At 39.0% G+C, this 22,739-nt stretch overlaps 1 protein-coding gene across 6 annotated transcripts in view; it reads left to right on the forward strand.

Annotated features, from left to right (window-relative positions):
• The window catches only part of ERICH2 (glutamate rich 2), a 45,190-nt gene that overhangs the window by 16,739 nt on the left and 5,712 nt on the right, over nt 1-22,739 (forward strand). For 5 of the 6 annotated variants that reach the window (XM_084642783.1, XM_084642782.1, XM_084642780.1 and 2 more), the window contains 5 exons: nt 3,457-3,546; nt 4,634-4,728; nt 12,464-12,651; nt 15,561-15,618; nt 22,662-22,733. In XM_084642783.1, coding sequence (XP_084498909.1) covers nt 3,457-3,546; nt 4,634-4,728; nt 12,464-12,651; nt 15,561-15,618; nt 22,662-22,733 — 503 coding nt within the window. The remainder of the gene's footprint in view (nt 1-3,456; nt 3,547-4,633; nt 4,729-12,463; nt 12,652-15,560; nt 15,619-22,661; nt 22,734-22,739) is intronic. The other variant, XM_084642785.1, reaches the window with a different exon arrangement.

The following is a 22,739-nucleotide window of genomic DNA, read 5'->3' on the forward strand; positions in this document are numbered from 1 at the left end:
GTGAATGATCTCAATTACTTTGAAAATATCAGCCATTATATTTAAGATTCTTATGAGGTTAAGTGAAAACTGTGAAAATTTTTCCAAAATAAGTTACCGTGGCTCTTAGACTGCTTCCATAAAAGTCAACAGAAACCTCCCATCGACTTCAGTGGAACAGGATCACACATCATGACAAGATCCCTTCATCCATGTAAGCAGTCAAAGGGCAGGTGCCACAGTACAGTAAATGATCTAAGATCACATTTTTTTAGAAGTGGTTTCTAAATTTGGATTGTAGACTTTGTACACATGAAAGGGTATGTATGAAAAATTGTGAATATTCTTGTTAAAGGCTGTCTGAAAATTTGTCCCCTGGTGATTATCCATGATTGCTCCAAAATATCCTTCCTTCCTTTATTGTCATGTCCATAAAACTCAGTGTGGAGTGCCAGTTTTTTATCTCATTTACACAAGTGTAAACCTGGAGTAACTCCAAAGACTAAATGGGTCAAACTGTTAAAAGGGAACTCTTGTTCCTGGATATATTCATTTTCATATTTTTGTGCATGCAAACTGTATTTACACATGTAATCTGGTAGGTAGTAGGTAGCTGGACTTTTGACCTCTCAGTTTTCACACAAATATAATTTACCTGGAAATTGTAAAATAATGGAAATACCCATGCAAAATGTACTGGTTTGTGGAAAAGCTTGTAGATGCAATTTTTTTAAAGCCACTTTTTAATACTTGGTCTTAAAATTCTTGCCAAGTGGACTGTTCTTGATGTTATGATACTTCTCTTACCATATGACTCTATAAAATTGCTTTAGTTACTAGGTTTTTTTTCATCGCTGGAATTGGAATAAATTCCATTTGTGACTCTTCCTCTCCCCACCCCCGAACAATCATTATGTAAAATATAACTGCAATTCATTAAAATGTGTATATTAAATATATCACTAAATCAATATTTAAAAAATGAAATATTAATCTCTAGTAAAAGAGTAATTAGGTTGTAAGAATGGGTATTGTCTTTTTTTCTTGCACTGAGCTTTATTACAGGCAAGTAATTGAATGGAGGTATTTATTTTATACGAATATGTAACCCCTAGTTTGTATAATTATGTTGAGACTGTCTCCATATTTTTACTGAAGTTTGAAAACTCTTATTCAGTTAAGGGTCCTCTGTAGCACTTAACACAGTTGGAAGAGTTACCTGTACATTTTCAAAACCCAGTTCACGGATGCTTGTTTCCTGTGTTAGAAAATGTGTATAAAAGATATGAGAACATCTTCCCTGCCATCTGGATATGATCTATTTATTTCTTCTCATTCAGTTCTATGTAGACTTTATCTGGTGAATCTTCTAAAAAGTTATTTTGAAAAGTAATCTTAAATTTATAGAAATACTACATTATAATGGTCTTGGACAATTCAGTGTAAACTGGTTAGTACCTGTAGTAATGATCACAGGCATAGAATTTATTTTAATATTTAATTAAAAGGAGAAAATAGGAGTTAAATGCTATATTGCATTTGATTCATTCCCACTCATGAGAAAGGCCTATTCCTGATCAGTTATGTATAGGCCTTCTTACGTTTTGTATGGTATGAATTTCAAATGTGATTTTTGGATGCCCACTTTAAGACACTTTAAAGGAGTCTGATTTTTCAGAAAGTATTAAACACCTGCCCTTTGAATATCAGACCCCTTTTAAAGAGGCTCAAGTTGGGCACTCAAAATCACTTTTGGAAATTTGGTCTAGATTCTTAAGGAAAAGCATTAGTTAAAGACAACTTCAGGCTAATGATCCAAGGTATATAGGAGATATATCATATACAAAATACGCCAATATGTACTTTGTACAGACAACATATATGTTGCATTTTCTCCATTTGCATGCATTTATTCTAATTTTCTCAAAACTAAGTAATACTTTATTATTTAAATCCAAGAGTATCTTATTCAGTTTAATTCTTGTTTTTAGCTGAATACTGTCTATATCAATATTGTTGAGGAATAGATATTAAACTCCATCTGTCCACGGATTTTTTTGTTGTATTCCATGTCTGAGTAGCTTTATCACCTATGTGAGCTAATGTAATTGGATTTTAAAAGTGTCTGGGATTTTGAAAGGTAATAGGAGCCAAACAAACATTGCCTCAGATTTTGTAACTGGAGAAAATATCTTTTTCCAGTGAACGATCTGTCGTTATTTGTGAAATGGTGTCTACTGGAGTTTCTATTTTCTGAAATAAAAATGAAGATAAATAATTAACTTAGCACCCAGTTAGCTGGCAGCTTCATATATTCACTGACTTGATCATTTTGATGATGATTTGGTTATTTGTGGAGATTATTGATGTTATTGATCTACTTTCAAGACTTCAAATGACATGTTTTGGGGATTTGAAGCTTCAAGATGCAAAAATCAATGTTGAAAATTAATTTCTCTGTGATCTCAACTTTATATTTTTGTGCTTTAGTGTAGAAAGCTACATATGCTCTTTTTGGGAAGCATATTCAGTTCCATAAATCAGTTGTCATTGTCATTCTGAGAGAGTTATTAAAAAGGCATAGTGAATGTTTGTGAGCTGTAAACTAGGGATGTAAATACCGTTTAAAAAGTAAACCGTTTAAATGATGTAAAAATATTTCGTTTAAATAGTAAACCAGCTGGGGCTGCTCTGGCCAGGTGGTGCAGCTGGAGCCACTGGCCTAGGGGTTAACAGTTAAGGCAGGTTAACATTTTACACCCCTACTGTAAACACACAGGGAAGCTGATGATATAGCCAAGAACTGATAATCAATAAATGTGATTTCCACTACTGATTCATTTAATCAGCACATGCCATTAAATAAAATATTCTTTTCATTAACTGCAACATTTAGTATGTGTAGAAGAACAGGGGAATGTTCTCAACATGATGGGGCACTAATCAGGTAAAATTTGTCTTCTGTGGCTTAGGCTAATTGCTAAAGACTGGTCCTTGCGGAGACTGATATGCTGTGGGATGGTAGTCTTGTACCACAAAGATGTGATGATAAAATAATTTACATTTTTAACCATTTTATTGACTGTCAAAGTTTGAAACAGCTGCACCCTGTTCAGCATTTCTTGTACATAAACAGAAATACAGTTATCTCTGTTGTACATAATCTATATAAAGAAAGACATAAATATTCAGGTTAATGATTTGCCTCCAATGGGGGCTAAATTCAGCACTGGGTTTTTTTATCACAATATACATTTAAATGAAAGGGAAAAAATAGAAACATGTATTGAAGCCATTGTACAGATCACAGCCTTTTTGTTTGCTTTGGATTTTTGATGGGACAAAGGGCAGATGGGATTAATCTTGGGTAGCCACAAGCTTACAAGTATCAATGGAATGAACATAATTATATTTCAGTTAATGGCAATATTTTATTTGTGTTTCATTATGTGAAAAACCATTTTAATTTAAACCAAGGCAGCATGGATGTGGACCAGAATCTACAAACAGAGTTTATACGCCAACAAAACAAATCTCATTATGTGCAGCTAAATCAACTTTTGAAAAGTAAGTCTTATATCTTTGTAGCTCGTTAGGTGCATTTAAGAAAAATGGGCTATTAAAATATTAACTTTGTGCTTGTTAAATAAATAATTTTAACCCTTTGGATTAATGCTTCAGGCATTGGCCAGTCAGGAACACTCTGACAGAGGAGGATGGATTTATGGTCACTGGGAGGAAATGCTGGGCTGGAAATCTTGCTAAAATGAGTATCAAATGGCCCTGTGTCTCCCATCACAAGTTAATGACCACTTCCTTGGGCTGGGAACTAACAAGGGGACGTACATCAGAAAAGGGGATGTACATCAGGGCCAGGATGGAAAATTCTAATATGAAGCCTAGGTTGGTTTTGTGTATAGGCAAGACAAAAGCATGCTGGTAGCATGAGCATTGGTTAGGCAGCTCAGATGACTGCAGCCAGCATGGATTGCCAGTGCCTAGCAGGAGCAAGAGCGGGCTGAGCAAATAGTATCCTGAGCTGCCAGAGAATAATCAGAAAACATTAAACAGTGCAGTGCAGTGTAAACACTAAGCAATGTAAAAACATAGCACTGGAAAAGCTACTGACATGGCTACCAAAAAGCCCTGCTATACCAAACCTGAATCAACCTTAATTTTTTTGTTGTAGAACCAAACTGAGCTCCAGGTTGTCCTTGGATTAATTATCTTGAAACAAAATGGCTATAAATTCCCAGGAATCTAAGGCAGTGGAAGGAGACTTCTTGGGATGAGACATGGAGCTCCTGCTGCTGTGGGGAACCCATGGCAGGAGAGAAATAGTAACTAAATTTACTTTGCTCCCTTTTGTTAATTTATAATTTTGATTAGGAGAATTCTTAATCTCACCATCAATTAAGGAATAAATCTTATGTCTAGAAATATCCATCATGATCTTCAAAAAGTGCACAGTCATCCAGCAGGCAAATCACTTTTCCATAAGAAGCAGTTATTAATTATGACAGGATTATCATATCTGGCTTATTATTTTGGTGCTGCTGCTGTACATCTCTGTAAAAATTGGCCTAACCTGGAGATGTTATTTTTAGTCTTTATGATGCTTATTTTTTTTCTGGAAATCATATCCAACATGTAGATGGGATTCTTCTGCAAAAAGTACAAAAAATAAAAATTCATCTAGGATTCAAGAGACTAATTTAAGATCACCCCACTACATACAAGAAACTACAGGTAAGATTTGCACTTTCTTCACTGAGTTACAGATAGTCTCTTATTCAGCCAGCCACATCCCCAAAAAAATGAGTCTAACAATGGGTAAGGAGTAGACATTATAAAGTGATATTAGTTTCTGTGCTGCATGATTGTGGAAAGAATAGGATTCTTGTAAGGCCTGAATGTGATATCTTAGGTCTTGTTGTGTATCTGGTTTGATGGAGACATTGCCGTGGTTTTGATCAGAGGTTAACTGTCTGACGTGTTTGCCTATAGCTTATACATCTCACTATGGAAACCATCTTTTTTAGTTCTGATATCTCCTGAATTTAGGAGTGGTGGAAGATAATACATTGTAAAATTGCAAAAAGAAAATTTTAGTTTTATCTAAGAAGACTCTAGGGAATATCTACAATGTTCATGGAAGACACTATTCTCAGTTCGGTTGAAAAGGGGCTATAATTTCATGGCTTTGACACAACAGAACAGCTCATGCCATCATAAAGCATGTACAGTATATTATCCGACTTTGTCAGTTCTGAACTTCTAGAATTCTGTTTGCTTCAGTAATATTATATTGCATACAAGAAGATCTGGCCACATGTAAAGTGGTTCTACAAAGGAAACTCTACATTAGGCTGTGCAGATTTTTCTTTTGTTTAATAAATGTCTTCATAGAATATTATATATTATCCTTTCCCTTTTGGAATTAACATTAATTGCACAATAACAGACTGCATTTTTTTATCCCTTGTTTGTTTTAATTTTATAGAATTTTATATGGGTGAGCGATTAAAAATTGATTTACACAAACTACATCATGAAACAAGGATCAGTGAAGCTAGGAGAGATAGCATCAAATCAGAAGTCATTGGTTGTTTGGTTGAAGTGAAATGTCTCTCTGAATCCCTGACAATTCTCCATGCAAATATTTTCTATTCAAAGTTGCCTTTTATTATTTAAAAAAATGTTTTTTGCTTCAGAGATTGGTTTGGGGAAAGTGTAGTAGTCTGAAGCTTAATTTGTAGGTTTTAGACACAGCCCACAATAAGGGTGAATCTCAATCACACTACCCAGAAAGGAGCACTGGTGGCCTTCTGTCTTTGGGAAATGCAGAGGCTGCACCTCTTGCTATTGCTCTTCTTCTTTGGGTGCATCTGTCTTTTCCTCCTGCAGCCAGCTACTCTGTGTTTTTGGGTCAGAGCTCTGAGGAAAGGGACTGATTTCTACTTTGCCTTTAGCCCTCGTCTACACTACAAATTTATGTTGGTATAATTATATCACTCGGGTGCAGATTTTACCGACCTAACGCCCACTGTAGATAGTATGTCAACAGGAGGGCTTCTCACATCAGCATAGCAACCGCCTCTTCGGGAGGTGAAGTACCTGTGCCGATGGAAGAAGGTCTCCCGTTGGCGTAGGCAGCATGTTCACAAAGCGCTACAGCTGCGCAGCTGCACCTGCTGCTGCCGCACTGTAACTGTAGACAAGTCTTGATTTAGGGTGGGCAGGGAGGTTATGCGTGTGCGCAATTGCGTATGTATGCATATGCTGTGCACTTGTATCAGGGCCAGGCACAATTTGGCCCAAGGTTTATAAAAAACCAAAATAAACTAATCAAAATCATTAATAAAATACCATATAATGTTAAAGTAATGTTAAGGTTGCATAGTTAGAAATACAAGAAGTCAAGATATGCAAAAGTTAAGATTCCAGCAATGTCACTGTATTAATATTGCTGTTGGGACCCATAACTTTTTCTGGGTTTTTTTTTTGTTTTGTTTTTTTTAAATAAAGGAAAATAATATGGGAAATATTTAAGGTCAATAGGGAATATAAAATACTGTTTCTCCGCATAGTACAGATCTACTCTAGCTCCACTCTAGCAGTAAAAAAGTGTTATAACACAGATACCACTAATTGTGGCATAGAACTATGTGCCAGCGCTATCCTTGTAGGGTATATGGGCCATTAAAAATAGATCCGTCGTCCTGTTCACTAAATGCTAAGGTAGCAATTCAGGTTTTCAGTATAATCCAGAATCAACCAAGAAAATAATACTTAGTGTAATTTTAAGTCTATTGTAAAAAATCTGAAGTAAACCTTACAAAATAGCAACATTCTTTTAATGATTCTTTCAGTGGAGTTAACATCCTGTTCGCATTGTCCTCTGTAAATTACAAGCTGTTTCACTTTCTGCTCAGGTTCTGCATGCCTCATTTTTTGACTGCACATAGCGGACAGTAAGCAGGCTTTTTATTGTGTGGTTACACAGAATGGGAACATAGGATGCAAAAAAATAGATTTAAAAAACTTCATTTCTAATCTCTATTTCTAATGAAATACTGTCTGCTCAGATGTATGCAGTTAGTTCAAAGAGACCTATAAAAGATGTTTTTGTAGAAAGTTACAAGGCACTAAAGTAGCCTGAAATAAACTTTGTAAAGGAGTAAAATTAGAAATCAAGAGTAGAAATCTCTAGTTTATAATGGGAACTGTTTTATAATATTAACTATAGCTGTTGCTACCAGTGCAACTGATGTAATATAAAAACTAAACAAAGTGAAATCAGTTACTAGTAATTGTAACCTATTCCTGCCATTCTTGTCATCAGCCAACCAGTCATTGGGTGGTACTTTGTTAGAATGTTGCCTTCCTTTCAAAGCCATATTGTACACATAACTCAGTTGGTCTGATCAAAAATAAAATATATTAAGGAGAGAGAGAAAATCCAGTTTAACTCCAAAGAAACAGCCTGCATAACATACTTATTCTTAATTTCTAAATAACATAGGTAGGTACAATTAAGGACATTACATTTTATGCACAACATATCCTCTCTGGTGATCTTGTCTCTTTCTCCTCTGCTGCTTTTGCTGAGCAGCTTGGCAATGAAACTGTCTTTCCGCTCCAGGTAACTGTCATCCATTCTTCCTTCCTCCTCAGGTATCTCCAATCCCCCAAGTTTTAGTCAGTGATGCTTTTGATGTTCAAAGGTGTTAGCCTGTTCATCAATCCCAGACATGCAAACAAAGATGTTTACAGACATCCCTTTTGAGGGCAAATGACACATTCTTATAGGATGTCCTATATATTTTAAAGACATTCACTATTATAATAGTTGCCCTTGTGTAAACAAGTTTGGGTTTCTGTTTATGCTACTGTTACACTTATTTTTCCAAATGTTCCTTTGAAAGTATAGCCGCACAGCACATGACTCTTAGCCTACATATGCATCCTCATCAGCTCTCACGTGATTGTTGTTGGAAGAAGTCATTTTGGTATGATAATTTGACTTCTTTCAAATGTGTCTGACAGAAAGTGTTAACCTTGAAAACTGCTCACTGTTTACCTGTTAGAGTTCTTAGTCTTAAAGTTCCTTTTTACCAGCATTTCAATTCCATAATATTAATAATTGACATAGTATTTAGCACAGTTTTACTGCCCTTTAAGGGAATCTTGGTGATTAATATACAATTGCTCTGCCAGCACTTACACTCCATTTTATGAGCTAGCATATGATGTCATAGTTAAGTCAAGGCTAGTTAATAAAGAACTGAGTTGATGCAAACCTGAAACTCTTTAAAATCTGGCAAGAAGACTACTGATAGATTCTATGGAGCTGCAGTCAGCAATAGAAACTGGGATAGTTGGTGAGCTAACCCCAGGATAAAGTCTAAGAGATCTTGTTCTGTCTTGGGGCCTGAGCCAAAGTCCTCTGACGTCAACAGATTCCTATTAACTTCAATAGGCTTTGGATCAGACCCTAAAAGCATTCCCAGACAAGCTAGTTCTGCCCTTCAGTGGCTCTATGCAACAACTATATGAATGTTATTGAGGCATTTTAATGTCTGTGATCTTAGATTATATTAAACTGACTTTTAAAGACATTCTAGATTCCCCCCCTCCCCAACCCACCCCCTCGTGGTTTCACTACAGGGCAGAATTGAGGCATTTCCATAACTTAACATGTTTGGCTTTCTTTTAAATTTAACTTTTAACCCTGAATTTCCTGGATTTACAACAATTGGGTTGGGAATAATTACAACATCCTTTAGTGTATTTTACCCTAAATTACTGATATATACTCTCCTCATCTACTTAATATAATTTTTTAGGAATGTCTGTTTTTGTTTTTTAAATTCCATACATTAACTCCAACCAAGAAACTCAAAGATAATGCTATGTGATACTTCATATCTTCAAATCATTAGACTTACCAGCTTTAAATATTTTTTTTTAACAATTTTAACTTTTTATAGCCAGATGCACTAGTATGTCCTGATTGTGTTACTCTAGTCTGCAGTCGTATGATACAGTCAGAGCATCCTGGTCAGTCAAACTGCCTACAGCTGCTTTGTTTCACCAGAATAGCTCAAAGCAAGTGGGGAATTACATCCCAGTTTCCCTCTTCTTCCTATCCTCCAAATTCTCCCTCCTCCTCTACTTCCCTAGGTTCCCCTGCACATGTGTGCACACCCCATTTCTCCCTCTCTCCCTTCTATACCCCTGCTTACATGTGTGCCTGCTTGCACACAGACATGGTTCCCTTTTCACTCCTGCCCTCTTGCTGGGTAGATCTTGAAAAGGCATCAGCAGATCTCCCAAGCCTTGTACCCAGAATTGTACCATCTAGCCCTGGTCAGAAGCCTGACTAGTGTGTAAGTTCATTACCCAGTCCACCCCTCCCTCGATGTGGAGAGGACACACACTAGCTTTTGTAAACTGAGCTGAGATTTCCCAAGCACTTCTACCAAAACACACTTTTAGATAAAATATAAAACAGATTTGTGAACTACAGAAAGATAGATAGATTTTAAGTGAGTATAAGTGGTAGGCATGAAAGGTACCAAAGACAATAAAAGGTAAGCATGCAGTCTAAATTTTGAATCTTATTAGACTGAGCAGTATTTGAATCAAGCAGTTTTTCTTACGCCACTGGATGTTGCAGGTTGGTTTACAGTACTTAATACAAAGCTTTGTATGAAATATCACAACAATATATGAATGATGAATATGGGGATTACAGGGTGCTATTTTGAGGTACAGTGTATCACAGGGGGAAATGACCATTAATACTAAAATAAAACATTTTTTCAAATGTAGCCTACACACAGTAAAGATTTCAGTAAATAAACCACAGGGAAATTTTGAAAAAGTGCATTATTCTCTTCATAAGATCATTTGGGACAAAAAGTCTAGCAGCAGGTGCTGAATTTCTTATCTTTAAATTTAATTTAAATTTTCATTTTAAATTTAATTTAATCAAAGGAATGTAAATTAATTCTATAATCAAAGAGTAAGTGCTGGTAATTTTGGTTAGGATACACAATTTTGTATATACGTAAGCAGTTGAATTTCTGATTTAAGTGCAAAACAGCTCAGCCTTAATAATGGAGCTGCAACTGGCACCTCCATAACAGAGTATTGGTATTCATTAACTTTATGAATTCCATGGTTTTTTTCCAATTAGAAGTTGTCTTTTCTTCAACTTTCATTTTTCTTCCTTATTACTTTGTTCAGTGACACCTGCTGTTAGCTAGATTGCTCTATAGGAGAACCTCTTAAGGATAAAATTGGTACAATTGATATCCCTCTAAGACTGTCTTTCTGTAAAACAAAAATATACTGCATTTTTGGCTTCCAGCAGATCAAACATTGTTATAGGCACCATCAGTACAATGACTCTTCTTTCAGAATATTTAGCTGAAAGAATGGTGTTACAGCTGAGGTAAAATTTTCTTATCAGAACCCATACTGCTTTTATGATCCTGATTCAGAGCCCACTGAAGTCAGAGTCTTTGCATTGATTTCAACAGGCTGTGTGTTTGTATATGTTTCTGCACTTTGTTAATTTGAAATCTCAGAAAACTTTATCAGACCTTCTTACCACAATTTCATAGAACTTCTCAAACACATTAGCTTGTAGTTCGTGTATTTAAGAGGAGAGATTTGGCTGAAGAAGGGCATATACTGCAAGCTGGCACAATCCAAGCTTTGCCACCTAGTTCTGCCAGTAGCTCATGTCTGCTTATTTCAATCTTGGGACTTTGCAGGAAAGGCTATCAGCTGGACTCCATCAGGTCGTGGTTCAATGATGTGAACAAAACCCCACTAGGACTGAGCCGAGACCAGCAACCTTTATTGACCTCTCACTGATTTTCAACTCAAGATTAGGCACTAATCTGTGTGTTCATTTCAACATATAGTCCTATATATGAGACCTGAGAAATAAATTCCCTCGTTAGTGAATAAGTCCTTCTATAATAATTTCATTCACATTGCACATGCATATAGATGTACTTATTTGAATGTGCATTCAATCACAATTCTTATTTTCTTTTCATTCTAAAGCACCTATGTGTTCAGCCAGTAGATCATTTGATTAACTGGATATTCTAATACCTCTTGGGAAAAAGAGATATCATCTCATGCATTTAAGCCTCTGTGGACTGTTGCATTGTATTTGTGCTGGAAGAGAGCTTTTATCTTTAATAATAATAATAATTAATAATAAAAACACCCTACACACCATGGCGTTTCAGACCAAGACAGCAGCTTCTTCAAAATTGCCAGCCAGGCTGTATACTCCTCTTCACTTCTTCACTAGAGGAATGGCATTGTAAATTTACTAATGCTTTATAATACTTAAAAGTGACAGAGCAGGTTTCTTCTTGGTTGGGTTTTGTTAGGCAAGTCCAAGAAATGCTAGTCTGCAGTTTGAGGTATTAGGTATTACTCATATATGACATGGCAGCAATTTTAAATACTCAAAATGTACTCATGGGAAAACCTTTACAAATATAATGAAGAAGAAATTAAATGAAATAATAAATACTTAATGCACTGTTATGATTGAGAATATAAGTGCAACAAAAGTTAGGAAGGTGAGAGTTATGGTTCCCAAAGCAACTATTACTTTCTCAAATTTTGCATTCTTTTTCAGGTAAAGTAGTTATTCTTTAGTGCTTTCAAAGACCTGTAAGACACTCATTCTGTAAAACAAAAATATACTGCCTTTTGGCTCCAAGCAGATCAAACGTTGTTATAAGTACCATCAGTACAATTACTCTTCTTTCAGAATATTTAGCTGAAAGAATGGTATTACAGCTGAGTTTCTGTAATATAACAAGTTTTAAAATGGAGTTCCAGTCATGACATGTTACATTCAGCAGGCCTAATCCTTCCCTGAGGGATGTACCATACAATTCTTATTTTCTTCAGTGGTAATTTTCCTAGTGTATATGAGGGCACAGTTGAGCTCAGTAATGTAAGCATGAATTTGTGTGGGGGGGTGGAGGGTGAGAAAACCTGGATTTGTGCTGGAAATGGCCCAACCTGATGATCACTTTAGATAAGCTATTACCAGCAGGACAGTGGGGCGGGAGGAGGTATTGTTTCATATTCTCTGTGTATATATAAAGTCTGCTGCAGTTTCCACGGTATGCATCCGATGAAGTGAGCTGTAGCTCACGAAAGCTCATGCTCAAATAAATTGGTTAGTCTCTAAGGTGCCACAAGTACTCCTTTTCTTTTTGCGAATACAGACTAACACGGCTGTTACTCTGAAACCTGTCATTAACTTTTCTGTTTATCTTCTTACATCAAAAATATTTTTCAACTGTATGCAAAAGCACCTTGTCAGTGAATCTCATTAACTAATTAATGCTGATGAATTGAACACATAAAATGCTCTGTAAGTGCTAAGTATTATTTATTTTTATTGTTGATATAATATTCATTTTGAATTTAGACAATAAAGAGAAAAATTCCAGAAATGTAGAAAAGCCAGCAAATAATGAACTCAGCACTGAATTTCAGACAAATAGTATTGATGACCATAATATTGATGAGCAGCTGTCAGAAACGACAGATGACGACGAAAGCAGCAGTGAAAATGAAGATAGAAAAAGAAATGCACCAATAGAGTTGCTGGGAGAGGTAAATTTCACTCCCTGCCCCTGCCTCTCCGAACAGTGTGAACATAGACTGAGGGACCCATGTACTCTGCAGCACAGTGGGACTCAATTCTGTAGCAAACACTCCATAATTCTGCCAAATTCTGCATCAGTGTTGATTTATTGTATCTGTCATGTGCAAACATGCTTGCGACCATGTTTCAAAATTGAAAATACTCATTGATGCACAATTCATCAATGATTATTTTCAGCAATGACTATTTTTTAATCTTTTGTTTTGTCCTTCAGATGACCCAGCTCTGTGGGCTTTAGTGGTTACAATGTTGTCTGGGTGTCTCAGCTCCGAATCTCTTTTCCCTTCATCATGCATGCCATCAAAAGTGGGGAGCTTATTGTGAGATTCAGTGGTTCATCTGAGTTCAACAGGCCTCTATTCTTTAGGCAGTCTAGCTGCCCAGCCTGAATTTATGGTTTTCTCCCTGCTCCCTGGCCACAAACTGGTCTCTAGCCCTTGCTCCCTGAACCTGTCTTGTCTTTTCTGTAGAATAGTGATACACTATAATCAATTAATTCCCCCTTGTGGATAAAGATGCAGAGTAAGAGGCAGCTTTGGGCAAGTCCCAGCAGGACAAGATGACAAAAGAACACAAGATGGTAGGCATCTGGCTACAGCAAAATAGTAAACTCTGAACAAAAATACTGAATTCTGTGGTATCTTGGAAAGATGCCAAAGCCCACAGCTGCACAATCAGAGTCCCTGGAGCCCTGAGTGAAATGACTGGGGCCATTCACATCTCTCAGAATTATTGTTTTCATGCTTGTAGACTCAGATGGCCACCATTCACACTTGGCTTACATTTTTTAGGTTTGCATACCCATAAGGGCTAGAAACTTAATTTTTTAATAGAATCCTAAACCACACTTGTGCAGCAAGGGGTGAATTCTATGGCAAGTTCTGCAGTTGTGGAATACTTGGGGCTCTGCGACTGGCACTGTAATGCTAAATACTCTGTTGAAAACTAGTATTTTTATGCATGTACTATGCAAACAAAATCTTTGCTGACACTCAAAAACAACTTTTCAAAAAATATTCCTCTGTGAAAGATGTTTGCTTGTATTTAGTTGTTTGAAGAGGGAAAACAGTTCAGTCAGCTTTGTATGATGGCTTCTCTTCTAAGCACTGCAAGAGATCCTGAGTGCCCACTGTGTGTTTAATATTCAGTTGGAGTACGCAGGGTATATGGAAAAGAGGTTTTTTTTCCTTCCTGTTACCTAGACTTGAATATCAAAATGTTTGTGAAATGGTAAATGGTATTATTTTTTTTCAGCTAATTGGTTGTGTTTGCTCAACATCCAGTGCTTCCTTTTATTTTTTTTAAAACGAAGCATGAGATGTGTAGTGTTGCTGTCAAATGCCCCAATGGAGCAAAGTACTTAAGCATATGCTTATATCCCATTGATTTCATTAAGAGTTAAGTATGTGTTTTAAAGTTAAGACTCTGCTGTCATTGTGATACTAATACGCTTACAGGTAAAATGACAGTGCAGTAAGAAACGCTCTGGAATAAGATTTTTGCATGGCAAGCTGAAGAAAACCTTACTCAGCTCCTCTTTTGCGGGACTGACTATCTTTGCAGTCGCCGACAAAGCTTTATTAGTTGCTATTGAGTGTACAAAAGGTAGGAAGGGTCAGAGACTTAAATCTAGATCGTATGTTGTAGGAGAGACATGAGCAAAGCTCAAAGTAGTGTAGGTCTAGGCTCTGCCTATTATGAACATAGCTCCAAGAATTTAAAGAGAACTGTTGACTTTAACAACTCCCAAACTGTCTACTTGACTTCAAATGAAAGAATAGTGATAATATTCATTATTAAAACAACAGCCAGCAGTTACCACACAGTGCTGTCTGAGATACTCTATTGTCTAAGGAGAGAAAATGATGATACCTCAGATAACTTTTAGCCAATGTTGATTTTTGGGGGGGGGATTTTTTGGATTTTTTTAGTGGTGACCATTGTATTTATCATATTTGCTTATGTGATAATTAGTTTTTAACATCCTGTCATTAATTATATAAGTAGATTCCTATACTGCTTTTAACCATTGTCTCACTATTCCAATAATGCCACCTCAAACATCAGTTAAATGGGTCTGTTGTGGATTTCCATTTGTTAGTTTAGTATTACTGCTTTTAGGTCATTGAGATCTTTATGGATCTATGTTTGAGTTTGGGGTTTTTCCCCCTCCTACTTGATAGCAATGAATGATAGCATGTTTGAGATCCAAGACTGTTCCATCTGATGCCAAAAGTAAACTGTGGACCCAACAGGTGTTGTCAGGGCTTGATTCAAGACCTTTGTCCACACTGTGCCATACTGACAGTGAAGCCTTGTGTTATTTACTCTTGTCAAATACATATCTCAGTGCTATTAATTTTTACCTTATGTGAGCACAGGTGTTACTTAGGATACCTGTTGTAAAAAAAATAATCAGTTCTCACATCAAACTTAGGCCACAATCCTGAAGACACTTAAGAGTGTGCATGACTTTACTCATGTGAGTAGTTCCACTGGAGTCAATTGGATTACTCATTTGTAAAGCAACACATGTACCAAGTTGTTTCCAGAGTAACTTGGCTGTGTGCTTAGGGTAACACAATTACACAGAAATATAGTCCTCAATTCTAAGATGTAGTAGCTGTGATGGAGTTTGTACAAGTCGTGGTGGGACTAGCAGTTGTTCACTGTCCCCTGGTGGATCTACTTAGAACAATAGAAAAATTCTGCACTTTATAGCTGTTGGAAAATTGATCAAAGTTCTCACTAAAGTATTTTTATATAAAAACTGACCAAACTTGGAACTAATTCTCAAAGCGTGCACATCAACAGTTTTCTATATTAACTTTCATACTAAACCATATTGTTCTTTTAGTTCCTGAAAGCAATTATGGATCAAGACTACAGTCTCTCAAAGAAACTTTGTCAGATGAGTAAGTATATATATATAAAACTTCTTTACATTTCACCTGTTTCATTTTATTATTTCTCCTCATGTCTATTTCTTAATTGCTGATAAATCCTTAGTCACCTTGAACGATTGGTCCATCAGCCCTAAAAGAGAGAGAGCCAATCACAACATGTCATTCATGTTGTTCTAGCCATTCCTTCGGCCACCCGCTGGCTAGGCTTTCAGTGGCACCAGACACCTGATTAGCATAGCACACTACAGCCTGGAACCCCTGAGCCCAAGCAATCCACCAGCCTCAGCCTCCGCAGTAGCTGGGATTACAGGCATGCACCACTGTGCCTGCTGCTGATAAATAAATTTCTTAGTTGTTCAGGTGGCTTTCATTTTGGATTTGGCTTACATAAAATTTCTCTGTTTTCAGTAAGATGTGCCAGCTTCCTACATAAAAAATAATTCTTCTCCAGGCAGGAGAGAATTCTGATGAAACTTCAAAGCATCCCTACTCTGCTACATTCTCTCTCTATCCACGAAACTGTAACCTTGTGGAATTCCCAGAGACAGATTTCCACATAGTTGGAATGAAGGAAGGAACGTGCTACGAAGCTAGCGCTCTCCCTTCCACCTGGATCTGTAGCTGCAGGCTTATGAAAGGTGTCTGAAGCATAGAGACCATAATACCATATGGAAGCATAGTAGCAATAAGTAATTATGAGCATTGCAAAGATTTTTTTCTAAGTATTAATTAATTCTGCCATATAGCATCCCTATGTAGTAGACAGGTAGTGTAGTTCTAGAGAGGAGTAAACTGATGCATAGAGAGATTAAATGACTCGCTTGAGGACACAGTGAGTCAGTGTCAGAACCATTTATAGAACCTAGGAATCTTGACTTCCAGTTCCCTATTTTATCTTCTAGCCAGACTATACACTTCTCCAGCCAAAATGGGGAAGGTAGTATTGCAAGTTACTGCAGACCAAATGGGGTGAAATTTTAGGAAACTAAGTCTAGCAAAGACAAGACCAGTAATAAATTAACAAATAGTGAAATTATGACACCACAGTTGACAGTTGCTTAATAGTCAAGTAATTGAGGGAGGGGTTGGATTAACACCCATTTAACTTCAATAGCTAATGGACATTTTGGAGAAAGGATGTCTTTGTTAAAGAGTCAGGCCTTGTCTACACTACAGAGTTTTGTAGACGCAAGTTATGCTGACAGAAACTGGTATAATTACATCACTTGTGCATGTTCACACAACTCTCCTTCTATTGACGGAGCAAAAAAGGGGAAGAAGGAGGATCCTGGGAACTACAGGCCAGTCAGCCTCACCTCAGTCCCCGGAAAAATCATGGAGCAGGTCCTCAAAGAATCAATCCTGAAGCACTTACATGAGAGGAAAGTGATCAGGAACAGTCAGCATGGACTCACCAAGGGAAGGTCATGCCTGACTAATCTAATCGCCTTCTATGATGAGATTACTGGTTCTGTGGATGAAGGGAAAGCAGTGGATGTATTGTTTCTTGACTTTAGCAAAGCTTTTGACACGGTCTCCCACAGTATTCTTGTCAGCAAATTAAAGAAGTACGGGCTGGATGAATGCACTATAAGGTGGGTAGAAAGTTGGCTAGATTGTCGGGCTCAACAGGTAGTGATCAATGGCTCCATGTCTAGTTGGCAGCCGGTGTCAAGTGGAGTGCCCCAAGGGTCAGTCCTGGGGCCGGTTTTGTTCAATATCTTCATAAATGATCTGGAGGATGGTGTGGATTGCACTCTCAGCAAATTTGCGGATGATACTAAACTGGGAGGAGTGGTTGATATGCTGGAGGGCAGGGATAGGATACAGAGGGACCTAGACAAATTGGAGGATTGGGCCAAAAGAAATCTGATGAGGTTCAATAAGGATAAGTGCGGTGTCCTGCACTTAGGACGGAAGAACCCAATGCACAGCTACAGACTAGGGACCGAATGGCTAGGCAGCAGTTCTGCGGAAAAGGACCTAGGGGTGACAGTGGATGAGAAGCTGGATATGAGTCAGCAGTGTGCCCTTGTTGCCAAGAAGGCCAATGGCATTTTGGGATGTATAAGTAGGGGCATAGCGAGCAGATCGAGGGACGTGATCGTCCCCCTCTATTCGACATTGGTGAGGCCTCATCTGGAGTACTGTGTCCAGTTTTGGGCCACACACTACAAGAAGGATGTGGATAAATTGGAGAGAATCCAGCGAAGGGCAACAAAAATGATTAGGGGTCTGGAACACATGACTTATGAGGAGAGGCTGAGGGAACTGGGATTGTTTAGTCTGCAGAAGAGAAGAATGAGGGGGGATTTGATAGCTGCTTTCAACTACCTGAGAGGTGGTTCCAGAGAGGATGGTTCTAGACTATTCTCAGTGGTAGAAGAGGACAGGACAAGGAGTAATGGTCTCAAGTTGCAGTGGGGGAGGTTTAGGTTGGATATTAGGAAAAACTTTTTCACTAGGAGGGTGGTGAAACACTGGAATGCGTTACCTAGGGAGGTGGTAAAATCTCCTTCCTTAGAAGTTTTTAAGGTCAGGCTTGACAAAGCCCTGGCTGGGTTGATTTAACTGGGAATTGGTCCTGCTTTGAGCAGGGGGTTGGACTAGATGACCTCCTGAGGTCCCTTCCAACCCTGATATTCTATGATTCTATGTCCACACTTGGTGGTCTAGCATCGACAGTGAGAGCAGTGCACTATGGGTAGCTACCCTACTGTGCTACTCGCCACCTTCTGCAGCTAGAAGTTGTGGGAAGGCAGATTGGATCGCAGTGCATCATGCGTGTGGGCTCAATATCCCATGATGCAATTCTTTCCATCCCAGCATTCCATGGGCTTCCGACTGCATTTCGCAGCATTTTTCAACAGCCCGTTTACTGTGTGCCCGCCATCTTTGGTTGAAAGCATGTATCCCACACTGCTCTTTACTGTTGTAGTCACTGTTATGAACACCTCGGAATGATCATGCAGTATATCATGAGCTCCCAATTTGAACAGGAATCGGAGTTGCCTGATCTGTGTGCGCCCTGGAAAAAAAACAACACAAGATTACTGTGGACATTCACGGAGCAGCTAAACACATTGAACTGTCACTTTTGGGCTCGGGAAACCAGCATTGACTGATGGGATCGCATACTTATGCAGGTTTGGGATGACGAGCAATGGCTGCCAACTTTTGTATGCGGAAAGCCACCTTCCTAGAACTGTGTGCAGAGCTTGCCCCAGCACACCAAAATGAGAGCTGTCCTCTCAGTAGAGAAGCGAGTGGCAATCGCTGTGTGGAAGCTGGTGACTCTGGACTGCTACCAATTGGTCGCAAATCAGTTTGGAGTGGGGAAGTCCATCGTTGGGGCAGCGTTAATGCAAGTATGCAGGGTCATTAATTGCATCCTCCTATGAAGGACTGACACTCTTGGAAATGTGCATGAAATATTGGATGGCTTTGCGGCAATGGGATTCCCTAACTGCGGAGGGGTGATAGATAGCATGCATATTCCAATTTTGACCTGGACCAACTTGCAGTGGAGTACATCAGTAGAAAGGGGTACTTCTCTATGGTACTGCAGGCGCTTGTGGATCACCCTGAGCACAGTGAGTTTCACTGACATCAACACGGGGTGGTCCAGGAAGATGCATAATGCAGACATCTTCAGGAACACTGGCCTATACAGAAAGCTGCAAGCAGGGACTTTCTTTCCCGACCAGAAGATTCAAGTGGAGGATGTTGAAATGCCCATAGTGATCCTGGGAGACCCAATGTACTCCTTACTCCTGTAGCTCATAAATTCTTACACGGGGCATCTGGACAGCAACAAGGAGCCCTTCAACAATAGGCTGAGCAGGTGCAGAGTGACCATAGAATGTGCCTTTGGCAGATTAAAAGCGCACTGGCACTGCCTTTATGGCAGATTAGACCTAAATGAGGAAAGTATTCTCATGGTCATAGCAACCTGCTGCGCACTCCATAATATATGTGAGTCTAAGGGTGAAAAGATTCCCCCAAGCGTGGAGCACAGAGGCGGATCAGCTGGCTGCAGAATTTGAGCAGCCAGATACGAGGGCTATTAGAGGGGCACAACAGGGGGCTATTCGAATCAGGGACACTTCAAGGCAACATTTTGACAATGAGCATCAGTAATGTCTTTGTATACAGTGGTCATGCTGTATTATCTTGCCTCCTTGCATTAAAGTTGTGATGATTCCTGACCAGGATTTGTAGTCAGCAAATGATCAAATTGCCGCTATGTATTTCTATCAGCCGCAACCACTATGTGCGGGACAGTTTGCTTTTATTAAATAACAATTAACACACACAAAAGGATTGCTGGGAAGGGAGATAAGAGTGCAGGGCAGTATATGCTTTCCTAGCTGTGTGTAACTCCAGCTATCATTTTGGAAGCTGTCTGAAGGGGTGGAGTGAATGAGGTACTGAGACATTCTGAGAAGTTGTAAGGACTGTGTGGAAGGAGTTTGGGGGGTCATGGAAAGCAGTTCTGTATTGGCTATGGGTGGGGAGGGCAAGCATGCATCTGTTCTGCCTGGAGCGTGATTAGGGACATCAACATCTCTGTTTGCTCCTCCTTCAATTTTGTCATCTGCTCCTGGCCCTTTACAATTTGTTTCTTGCTCTCCTTTCTGTGCTGCCTTTCTATTTTAAATTTTTCCTTCAGGGTCTCTCTCCACTCCCCTCTTTTTTGACCTCTGAAGATTGAAGCACCTCCTGTAACATGTCCTCCTTGATGCACTGTGGTCACTTCATTTTCCGGCAGATGTGCTCTGCCAGTGTGTAGGGGGTTGCCTTGAAGGCCACATCTGCAGAAGTACAAGAAACAATACACAGAAGCATGATTGTTAGTTCATGCACAACATTGAATCATTATAGTAAAATATACCTCTTTTCACATATGAATCACTTTCTCACTGTCCCTTGGCAAGCACACATCTCGGGAAACACCCTAAACATGGTGAGTTTGGTCCAGGGAGGGAGGGTGGTCCTGGATGTTGAAGATGGGGCAAAGGGTCTAGGTTTTTTTAAGGGAATAAGTGCGGAAGAGTATTGCAAATTCTGCCCCAGTTTTCCACAAGCGGAGATCACTGAAGCCAATCTCTCACTCCTGAGGGTATGCAAGGGTGCATCTCCTGCATGCTTGCAGGTTCAGACCTGGTCCCTAAGCTGCTCATCCATGTGCTGCTTTGGTCCCTGCTCAAGGAATTGCCGATTGGTGCATGAAAGTTTCCTACAATGTGGGAAGGAACAAAGCAGCTCTGCCAAGGAACTTTCAGCAGAGGTTTGCCAAGTACCTCCAGGAAAGTTTCCTAGAGTTCTTGCAGGAGGATTCTCATGAAATCTCGGTGTGCATTAACACACTGTTTCGCTGCACTACTTAGCTGCACAAGATAATGTGGAGCACATGCAAACACAGCTAGTCTTGTAGATTTCTATCCCTTCACCCACTTTTAGAATATTCAGAGCAAAGGACAGCTCTACCTCATATAACCGAGCAGCATTAACTCAAAACGATCACTTACTAAGACTATCCTCTACTGCATCATGTGCGCCAGAGACTGGCTGCCAGGACTGCTAGACCCCTCAGGAGTGGAAAATAGGTCCTGACTCACTGTGCCACTGGACAACCCTGGCGTGTGCTCCACGTCGTCCTCCATCTTGACCTCCTCATCCATAACTTTGTCCACGGGGTCGAGTCCCCTGTCCACTGCCTCCAGCCCCACTGAAGTATCCACAGGGCTGTTGGCAGTGGAGGTGGCGTCATTGCCGAGAATGGCATCCATTTCCTTATAGAAGCAGCAGGACTGCGGCGCAGCACCGGAGTGATGATTTGCCTCTCTTGCCTTCTGGTACACCTACCTCATCTCCTTTATCTTCGCTCGGGAATGCTGCATGTCCTGTTGTAGCACTTCTCCAACAAGCCACAAAAAGTCTGTCCATAGGTATCGAAGTTCCTGTGGCTGGAGTGGAGCTTGGACTGCACAACCTCTTCTCCTCACACTGCCAGAAAATACAACAGCTCAGGTGTGGTCCAAGCAGGAGAGTGTTTGCTGTGTAGCGCCGCCATGGTCAGCTGTATACGCTGAGCAAACAGGAAGTGGAATTTCAAACATTCCTGGGCCTATGGGGTGGATGCCTGTGTATCTAGGTGCAAGGGAGCGGAGTTTGAACTGCTGACCAGAGCTGTCAGGATGGGCATTGTGGGATACCTCATGGAGGCCAATTGGAGTGACATAACCAACTGCGGTGTCTTCACTGACGCTTTGTCGATATAACTTTGCCCCAAAAAGCTCTCTCTCATCAAGGTGGTTTTATTTGGTGGCAAAGCAAGGGAGTTTTGTCAGCAGAAGGAGCATTCCAGTGTGCACACTTCCACTGTTTTGTCTACAAAAGGCAGCTTAATAATAATTTTGTGTGTTTACCTATTCATTTTTAAATGTGAATGAATTTAGTTCCCAGAAAAGTAAGGGACTAATAGTACTGATATGTGATATGAATGTGATATAGTGTGGCAAAGTGCTGTTTTAACAGGGATCAGTGAATAAATGTTTCCTGTAGGTTTCCATACAGTAACTGTGTATTTGTGGTTCCAGATTAGATTTCACTAATTTTTCAATAGATTAGGTTTTATAAATATTTTTTCCCTCGTGGCATCACTACAGGGCTCAGTAAAGGCATCCAAACAATATTAACTCAGCATCTTCATTCCTGAACATGTTTGGGTTTATTTTATGTTTAACTTTATATCTGAATTTCTTGGGTTTGTTATGCCTATTTCTTGTATCATTAATACATTTTTGTAAGTTACATATTTACTGATATGTACTCTCAAAGTTAACTCCATCTTAATATAGTATTTCATGAGGAAATATAAATACAAATAACTGAGACATCATTGTTTGCATTTTAAGTCTCTGAAATCAAAATTATGCCACTATCTGACAGCATACACTTTAACAATATGCCTTGAAACTGTTCAGCAGTCTGTCAGTTGCTATTGTCACCATACAGAATTATTAACGTATCCTGTTGTCAAATTTCAGTTCTAATATATGAACCAGAAAATACTGAGGCCAAGCAGTTTCTTCCACTTCTTGAAGAAAAGTTGCTGATAGGTAAGT

The sequence above is a fragment of the Lepidochelys olivacea genome, assembly GCF_965140295.1.
Source record: "Lepidochelys olivacea isolate rLepOli2 genome assembly, chromosome: 11".
NCBI lineage: Eukaryota > Metazoa > Chordata > Testudines > Cheloniidae > Lepidochelys > Lepidochelys olivacea.